This window comes from Gymnodraco acuticeps, unplaced genomic scaffold, assembly GCF_902827175.1.
Source record: "Gymnodraco acuticeps unplaced genomic scaffold, fGymAcu1.1, whole genome shotgun sequence".
NCBI lineage: Eukaryota > Metazoa > Chordata > Actinopteri > Perciformes > Bathydraconidae > Gymnodraco > Gymnodraco acuticeps.
Window position 1 is genome coordinate 3,477,337 of NW_022989894.1, and position 10,523 is coordinate 3,487,859.

The window sequence follows — 10,523 nt, forward strand, 5'->3', positions numbered from 1 at the left end:
GCAACAAATGTGCTGTAGTAATGAGTACAACATGTGTAGCCCAGAGCCATATATGGCTCTGGTGTAGCCTATAGCCTAAAATGGAAACAATCACAATAGTAAATACAAATACTTCACAAAATCGATTTAATATATTACTGTTAACACTCAGATACACAGGCCACATTAATTAAGACATTGTTAAAGGGATGAATGTCAGAATAAAGTAAAGGTCAATAAACATTAAAATCATAGGCCTTTAGTGTCTTTGTTTTTCTATGTCCTCGGTACTTTTCCATTAGACGCCCTCATGTAAATACTATAGCCGCTAGCCTGTCGGCAGCTAACACAGGTAGCAGAAATGCTATTTGTTTTCAATATTCAGGAAGGACGCGTAGTTAGTTTTGATATTAAAATGAACTGTACTTTATACAAAATATATTGTTTAGTGGTGGTACTCTAGATATTATCCGGCGTTTTATATGTTATTTTATCAACGTGAAGTAACAGTCATTTTAACTAGGATGTTCAACGCTTAGCATTTATGCTTAGCATTAGCTTGTTAGCAGGAGTGTGAAGCTAGCTCAGTTGAGGCTTAGCTGTCAACATGGCTTCCTCTTTCAAAACAAGGTTCTGGAATAAGATATTAAAGATAATGTCTTTCATTCCAACCATACAGTCTAAGATTCCAACCCTAGCCTATGTCTTGCCTGGGGACACTAGTGTAAAATAGTTTGTGCTTAACAGAACAGAATACTGTCTGCTCACCTAAAATGCATCAAATAAATGCAGGGAGCTATAACACCCCCTTGTTATATGTTAACAACGATTATCTTTAATGTATATTGTGCAAATATATTCAAAATGTTGTGAATAATGTTCTAAATTCATAATTTATATCGTTCTGTTGGAAAATAAAATTATCTAAACAATTAAACAGAAATGATCCTAATGTGAAATATGAAAATGCTAAAATAAATGACTATCTTTTCATGAAAAATGTATTGTGGACAGGGATCTCAAATGTTAACTAATACAAATGGTAAATTATTTATAAAACACAGTATATTGAAAGCAGCCATTATATTTGTCAAACAAACAGATTTCTTGTTTTATTATGGTTCAATTACATTGAGTATTTGCTGGTCTTAATGTAGCGAGAGGCACAGATGATGCAATTTGTAAGTCAATATTGTTTGTAAATGCAATATAAATGTTACTAAAGATGTGATTGCTTTAACTGTGCATGAGCAAATAAAAACATTTTCGATGACTTGTATTTTGAAGGGGAATAAAACAACCTGACGGAAACGTATGACTTTTATTTCGGGTGACTTGACTGCTGTTATCTCTACCAGCTTTCGACTCTGACCGATCATTAGCTAGCCAAACATTGCAGAGAGCAGTCAGCCCGTCGTGTCTCTACCCGAGGCCGGATGGTAAAATCCAACCTCCAGCGGATCCTAAACAGTCATTGCTTTGCTCGCGAGAAAGAAGGAAAACAACAGTCTTTAACTACCATGGCGGATTTAAGTAACGGTATCTGTGACATGATTGGGAAGTAAGTAAACGATTAAAAACACCAAACCTAGCTAACGGCTAACCGTGATGTGTGGGGGAGGGGTGGCTAAGCTAAGCTAGGAGCCACGGAAAAGCGGAAGTAAAACGCGTTTAACTTTAAATGTAAGGTTTACACTGTGTATCACCAATGTCACATCGTTACATCAGGTGATAGCTGCCGTTATAATGTTGTTTTAAAAATTGTCATGGTGAAATAAGCGACGGATATTAATTTGCTATATTAACAACCTTAGCTAACGTTAGCCAATGAACCTCGTTGAAATGGTAACGTTACATCACTGGAGTTAGGTTCGTCACCTAGCTCAATTATGATGCATCAACACTTCAACAGTTTCCGATTATTATTTTGATACGGAGAAAGTAAACAAGTTTAATTTGCCGTTTATACAAGGAACTTATACAAGGGAATTATACATACGTGTTTCAATTTCACGTTAGCCAATTTAAAGACCAAACATACTTCCATGTATATTAAATACACTGAGAGTTTACGGTCAACAAGTGGGGACGAGGGTGACTTAAACGAGTGATATTATTTATTTGTTGCCGAAAAAAGTGCCTGTTAAAACCATAGACTGTATTTAAGAAATTCCATCTTCGGTTAAAACGGTGTAGGGTTTCACCACATATGTATACACCTTAACTAACCCTATTATCATTGGTGATCAATAACAGGAAGACAGAAGAGAGAGAGTAAAATAACACCAGGTTAAAAATGTGCCCGTAAAGTCGTCAGGTCAGTACATATTTCTGGCCACGTTTATCTCGTGAGCTGACAAGAGCCAGGTTGCTTATTACGCAACTGACAGTTTACTGCTGCAGCTTCGTGACGGCACGACAGAGACTTAAACACGACAACATGGTGAATAATTAACATACACCAAGAGGTAATAGTTGTTCAATTAAATGTTTTACTCTTCGCTCCCATTCCTAATCGGCCTTTGCACAACAAACAGAGTATATCATCAGCCATCCACTGTGGGTGGACTTGTTGAATTATTTACAGAAGGCCTTAGAAAGAAATTATTCGACTGGTTAACGATTTAGGTCTATGGTGTATTGACCAAGAGTTATCTAAAATATTGATTTGCAACTCCGCTAATACAATAAGCCACACTTTCAGACTAAAGGCAAGAGAGATGACTTGACTCCTAAGGGACAGCTGTTAAAATACATTTGAGAAATTATTAATCAGTATATTGATTTCTCAATCGACAGATAATGTATTTGCAACACAAATCATAATACAATATATACTTATATTTCACATTTATCCTAATAAATAAAATTGTCCACGGTGGTTCAAATGTATTGATTGGGTGTATTTGTTTGTCATATATGATGGTAAACCGATGGCCAATTTCACTATTTTTAGACATTAGAAAAATGTATTTTCAATATAAATAACTAACAAATAATCAATCAATAATGGTCAGTTGCAACCCTAATGTAAACCAGCTAATGAGATAAGCTTATATTTGTATGATAATTTGCATGGCTTTGTCAGTAGCTCTTTTACGCTGTGTACAAGGTCACAAGATAAGGTTGTGCTGTTGGCAGCAAATCGTTTCACTTGGTTGCCTCCCACGCATCCTGCTGTGTTAGTGCACCCTTTAAAATCGTTCTGTTAACAACTCAGTAAACACAGTGCCATTGTTTTTGGTGAACATAAACTGTAAGCCTTTTGAAAGAACACTTAGGCCTGCTTATATTACACATGTTGTGGATTGAGCACTTATGTATGAATGTGGACCATATTTGTGAAATGATATTGCTAATTCTTCCTGGAATACAAGGACAATTTTGGTCAAGGTCTGAATTTGTTTGTGTTGAGTCACTGCCATGACATGTCTTTGAGGTTGTAGTTTATAAATCCAAATTATGTGCACATACTAACACATGTTGAATTACAGATTTTTTTTTTATTACAAGTCCTTAACCGTGTTTGATTATCTCCTCCTCTGCAGTTTGTCCCTGCACTGTAGTAGTAGTACCCGCGGCCTGGGGCCTCAGTGGTGCTCCTGATGCCCCTCTCCCACCCCTGAAGATCCCAGGTGGGCGAGGGAATGGCACACGGGATCACACTCGGCCACTCCACTCTGTAAGTTTACACAGCATACAAACACACGCATGCAGACGCTCAGCAGTCACATATCGCTGAATTTTCTTTCCCGTAATAGTTCAATGTGTTAGCTTTATTTGCTCTGCTTGATCAGCATTACAGACAGCATAAAAAGGTAATTTTCATGCTAGTTATATTATAATTGGACATGAAATATAACACACAAGTCACCCACTGCTGTTATGACATGTGGTAACTAGTGTTTGTGTTTCTAGGATCGAAAGCTGACTGTAACGGAGGAACCAGCAGGGAATGGTCGCCCTGGGATCCTCCACTTCCAAAGTCGTCCCACCGTTACCAAGACGATACAGTGGGATGCTGTCTTGAGCAGCAGCGCACTTTATGTGGAGATACCTCTTGACCCTCTTCCTGAAGGCAGCAAGGAGAGGTGAGGCTACACAGTTAGCAGCAGGAGAAACCTCGAGTGGAATACACCGATTTTTATAATGGCACAATTTAGTCATATTAGGAGTAAAACACGAATACATTTCATATAAGTGTGTTTAACGGAAAGTGATCTGATCCTGGCAGCATGAACATAATCAAGCCTTTATCGATGTTTAGCCTGATTTTACAGAATCAAGGAGGCCTTCTTTTCAATCTTCAAGGGAAGCTTAAGCAGAGCCTTTTTAAAATGATCCTTTTTTTGGTGCTTTATGTTCTGAGGTTGTTTCCCATTTCTAACCCAAAGCCTCTTTCTGTTCTCCTTCCAGTTTTGCAGCTCTACTGGAGTATGCTGAAGAACATCTGAAAGTCGTTAGCGTGTTTGTCTGCTTTTACAAGAAAAGAGATGATCGTGGTAAGTGCTAACAACCCTGTTTTCCCCAGCCCACCTTCTTTCTTTCAGAATAACTTTAATAACATCATTATTTTTGGCTTCTGTGATGTGACTTTCACTGCAACCTAAAACCTGTTGTACCTGCCTTGTTCTTGCAGCTAAACTGGTGCGTACATTCAGTTTCCTGGGCTTTGAGATTGTGAAACCGGGCCATGCCCTTGTCCCACCTCGACCCGACGTATTCTTCATGGCCTACAACTTTGACCGGGACTCTTCGGATGAGGAGTAGCCCACTGGATAGCCCCCCCCCCACTTCCCTTTTCCCTCCCATTGTATGTTTGTCCATCCCGTCCCAGCTTACTCATATAAAGCACCGTCTGTGTTAAACCCTCTGCCGTAGCTCTGTATGCAAGTATCCATTTCCCCCATGCTTGTTGTGTTCAAGGGAATATGTAAGATGTGCATCTCCTGTTTCCACCATCTATCTCTGTGTTTTATTATACTCTTTTCACATTGAAGATTAATTGGTGTTGTCACCTTAAAAGGAGGGAACCTTTGTTTTGTTCAATCATATTGCAGTTGTCATAGCTATAAGTTCTGGTATATTTTCCATTTATTGTCAAGTCTTTGTTTTTATTGATATTTCCTTTTTATGATAGATTAAGGTGGAGGATTCTTCAGTTCTTGAATGTACAATAAAAAGGTCATCAGGTTTACACTCGGGTACTCCAGCTTTTTTTTGATTGGCTAAACAATGGCTTTGGATTTGTCTCATTTTCTTTCTCTCTGAATGAAGTAACACTCATTTCAGTGGGACCAGTTTTATTATGTAGCACTAACATTGTCTTGAAAGTATTTGGATTTTTTCAAACTTTACTTTTGAATGACAGCCCCGATAATTGGTACTTCATAGCTGGATAGTGAATGCATTTAGATTAGAGGCAGAGTGAAAAGATGAATGCTGGTACATGTGTCTGATGTAGGCGCTTCAGTTTCACGGTAAAGATCCTACGTCGAGTGTATTGGTACAACATGAAAGGAATAATCCAAAGTGCTTTCGCTTCTTTCGGCCATGTTTATCTTTATGATTTAGTATTTTGTTTTGGAGGCTGAAAAAATGCTGTGATGTTATGAATAGTTATTTTTTGTCTTTTTATTAGCATTCCTTTTTACAACTTTGTTTCTCAAGATAGTATTGACTTTGTTGTTCAGCATAGTGGTACCTGTTGTGCTTCTGTGAAAATAAAACAAACAATCCATTGTGTACTTTTCTGCATCTGTTCACCAACGCAAATACACTCCAATATGTATTACCTTTGGGTTAGAATAAATAATATACTACTTCAAATCAAGCAAAAAGGTTTTTTATGACCATAACTTAATCATTTAAATCTAATCATAACTAAATGTCTTGCAAATTACTAATAGGATAAAACAACACTGCACTACCCATAATAAAAATAAACACTATTCTACAGACTGATCTGCAGGAGCATGTTGTACACACTGAAAGATGTAAGGCTCTTCATGATAAAGAGTATGCCCTCTGTCCCTTCCTAAAGAGAGTTTTAAAATGCTTTGAGCTCTATCATTCCTCTAGTCTATACTCTGTAAAAACAATTCTAAGTGAAGACAGAATGTTTCTTAATGGAAATATTCATTTAAATCATACATGTCAATATAGTGACAACTTCCATTTCACCAAAAATACTGTACATTGAATACCTTTTAATTTCTCCAATATAAGTCCACAGACATAGGCTTGAACTGCAACATCAACAAGGTGTTAATTCTAGTTTTATACAAAGAAAACATATATTCAGGCCTTGAATTCAGTTGTGTAAAGCCTGGATACATTATCTGACTAATGTAACTACTGGGGGTTCATTTGTATGGTATGCATGGATTTAAAAATCAATGTAATGTATTAAACAATCATCTGTGCAATATACGTTATTAATATGCATCATTACAAACGAACAGAGGAAACTATAAAGCACATTAATACTCATACTGAAACTATTATCCAACATGACGTATTCTGTGATTGTCATTTTGCGGAAACTGAAGGAAATCAGGTCAGTTACAAAAGAGCAGGGCAGACATCCAGAACATGTATTGAGTCTGCTCACCACCAGGGGGCTTCACAGGACTCAGGACCATTCAACTGCTGATTTAAAGCAGCATCTGCAGTATGTATCAATGTGAGCAGTTATACAAACAGAAGTGCTGCTCAACTCCCCAGGAGGCCTGAACTACAATAAGAGCTCAGGGTGAATGATAGTGATGGTGGGATGAAGCCAGGCCCGGTTCTACGGGGGTACATATGCATTGCACCCTCAGTTGAGTCGTTATGCACCCTCATTTGAAAAGTGAAAAAATATATATATATATTACATATATAATAATAATAATAATAATAGTAGTAATAATAATAAAAAAGAATATAGTTGAAATAAAATAAATTGTAATTGTGGTTAAATAACATTGTCTGCTGCATTTATTTGGTCAATTTAAACGGTAAGTAACGTTATTATGTCAGGTGCGCGTGACCTGTGCCGCTGCGCGTTCGTCATCTGCAAGGTTCTTACACAGCAGTCAATGATGGACATCAGAAAATGGTTAAAACAACCAGCCCTTATCGCCAGCAGTAACACTGCATCTACTGCAGGTAATAACCAACCCAGTCTCACGGCATTTCGTGTTCACCAACACGATTTGTAATCTATTGATTCGTGTTCACCAACACGATTTGCCCCTTTTTTTCGTGTTGCACAGAACGATTTTAAAAGCAATGTATTTCTACTGCCTGCAGCACGTCTTTTTCTCCGGTCGGGTCGAGGAAGACCGGAAGCTGTGTGGTTCATAAAAACATGTTCTTACTCAATATCAAGCCACAGTTATTGCTTTTATTTGAAATCGTATAATTTCGGACTTTTGTTGCCGTCTGTGAGGAAAATAAATGGGGCTCAGAGCCTCAGGATACTGAAATCTGTATTTTTTAAATCTTTTTTTCCTTCTAATTTGTTATTCTTTTCAAAATAACACACTGTTATTTACTCACCAATAACACACAATTATCCTTGCTTTTATTTATTGGTTTAATTCCATAATCTCGGGCTTTTTTGGCGTCCGTCAGGAACTGAATTTCAAAATAAAAATAATCGGAAACAGACGTAGGCATTTCGAGCGATTACCCAAGATCCTCAGCTATGGTTTTAAGCTCGCTTATTGGATGTTTTAGCCGCAATGCATGCTGGGATTGGTGTTTATATGATATGAAATCCGGAAAACATTTTAAAAGAATAAAATAATACTTAATTCCGAGCGCTCTTGCTTTTCTCTTTGAAAGTCATCACATAACGGCATTGTAATACACGGTCCGGCTGCATTGTATATTACAGATCTGCCGTAGTTCTTTATTTATAGAGCCCTGATGAGAAGACCTTTGGAAAAACTGAGAAAATGCCGCCGAAACTGAATACTTGACGTGGATCATAAATATATTCAACAATTAAACAACATCTTCAATTTCTCTTCACACAATACGTCTCCTTGCAGTATCAACACTAATTCGGCTGACTTTTACATTTGATCTAATTCACAGATAGGTTATATTTACACCATAACGGTGCACAGCTGATATGAAAGGACTGTAGTTTTTAAAGATATTACTGATTTTCTTTGAATGTAAGAATGTAAATACTGAGTCTGAAATAGTATAGCAATATGCTGTAAAATTATGTGAAAGCATGCATAAAACTACACATCTTCAGATGTTGTACGAAAACAAAAGTGTCCTACACTAATAATACAAAGTTATTATGGCTGTGTGTACCTTGTGTGCACCGCCTAGTGGTTAAAGCACGTTATTGAATTATTGTGTTTTATTTGATTAAAAAAATATTAAGAGTACATACTTTCATAGGGGGAAAGTATAAATATAGAATATAAAAAATCAAGAAGATACTATAAGTGATCTCTACAATAAAACAGTTTAGTGCAGAATGTACAAAGATATTAATAGGAGGAGGTGCAAAACAGAAAAACGAATTAACCTTTATTTAAACATTAAATAACAGATTAAGGTCTTCTTGTAAATAAGAAAAAAACTTTGGGGGGTATCTATCTACAGATAAATATTAAGCCTGACAAAGTACTTAACGTCTAATATATTGCTTTCCTGCAATGTTAACTATGTTGAAGCACTTATTTTAACTGATATTATACATATTAATTATACTCTTATGTATGTAGATAGAATAAGAAATGTGCAGAATATGACAGTTTAATGGTGGAGGTACACACATATTGATAGATGTCTTGTAATGCACTGTTGAGGAACCTGTGACCCAAGTGTTTCATTCATTGCATAACTACACCGTAGTTGTGTATATGATATGTCAATACACCTTTGAAAATCTTGAAAGGGATGTGCAAAATAGCCATAATATACAGTCTTTAATGAACTATTAGTAGAGAATAACGAGTAATGAATATACTTTATTACTCGTTTCCATTCATGTCAATTGCAGATACATGTTTAGTCTTCTCAAGCACCAACTATCAAATATCTCTCCTGATTGTTGGCACTTGACAATCACCTTACCTGAATTTTACTCAGGTGTAACTAAAGTCTGATTTAAGGGTTGTTTATATTTCACATAATTAATCAGAATCTGCAAAGTAACTCAAATAAATGCAGTGGAGTAAAAATACCAGGTTAACCTCTGAATTGTAGTGGAGTAGAATTATAAAGTAACAATGAGCTGTCATGTGGGTATTAATGCTGCGCATTATGGACACAAGCGATTTTCACCCATTTATTAATTATATGTTTTACATTTGATAACACCAATGTGTTTAATACTGGCAACTTCTAATTGTGGGAAAAACGAAAACGTTTAGTAAAGACGTCCCATAGAACATTTTGCGAAACACAATAGCCAGCATGTGTAGTTCTGGGGGGGCGTTCGATTCCAGTTTTGGATAGTCTGGCGTGGTTTCGTTCCATTTCACACAGCTGTTTGACGCTCTGCGTAACCTTATGGGGACTGTAGTCCTAAACGATAGCTGGGGATTATGGGTAGTGTAGTGTCTTCGGCCATCCTAAACTCAGAAATGTTGACAATCGCAATGATGCTCGAAATGTCCCTTATAGGCCTACGTCTGTTTCCGGTTATTTTTATTTTGAAATTCAGTTCCTGACGGACGCCAAAAAAGTCCGAGATTATGGAATTAAACCAATAAATAAAAGCAAGGATAATTGTGTCCCTGAAAACACTGCAACATATTTATTCCTGTATTTATTCCTACATTTATTTATGCTTGTATCTATTTATACTTATGACATGTTCCGACCTCTATATAGGTGAGGGTCTGAGCTCTCTTGATTCCATCGTGTCACCGGGCCCGGGTACAGGAGGGGTAATATGGTTCTTATTATACATCCATGGGTATTATGAGCGTTGTGGTTCAACGGTTCAACCGATCTGAATCGCTTCGTGAAGCAGTCACGTGGTATCGACAGGCAGCGAGGCTTCGTTTGTCATCGATGACGTCACTGGCCCAAAACGATACAAGCCTCTATACATGCTTCACAAAAAGCTTCGGGGATTACTCGACACACGCTCCGAAGCCTCGGCGCAATACGTAACATCACTAGTGAATGACAAGTCTTATTTAATATTTCTGTATGTGTTCTGACTATGCTTGATAGATGGCGTGCCTTCCATTGCCTTTGCTGCATCTTTAAACAGTTTTAAATCGTTGTGATTAGATCAGTAGTCTGGTGACTTTGTTATTTCCAACATGGCTCTTATCTTCAACCTGAGCAGAGGTCCAATCAAGAGGAACTCAAAACACCTGTGTGGGTGTGCAGGGCTTTTAATTAAGAACGAAGCAACACCTGGTGCTCTTGATTGGATTAGAAAGGCCTGTATTTTCTACAGTAGCCATTTTGATTTGTTGGAAAAGCACAGGTATTGCTAATACCATTAACGATGGCTCTACTCAATTCAAGCATCCCAGTAAACCAGGACAGGACCATGGAACTGTAGCTTC

General features: G+C 37.2%; 1 protein-coding gene across 1 annotated transcript; it reads left to right on the forward strand.

Annotated features, from left to right (window-relative positions):
* Positions 1-1,343: 1,343 nt before the first annotated feature.
* On the forward strand, positions 1,344-5,724 carry oaz1b (ornithine decarboxylase antizyme 1b). Its single transcript, XM_034204974.1, is given in 6 exon segments — positions 1,344-1,540; positions 3,528-3,582; positions 3,584-3,661; positions 3,898-4,070; positions 4,396-4,481; positions 4,619-5,724. Coding segments are annotated over 6 exon segments (648 nt in total). The 5' UTR covers positions 1,344-1,415; the 3' UTR covers positions 4,750-5,724.
* The last annotated feature ends 4,799 nt before the right edge of the window (positions 5,725-10,523 follow it).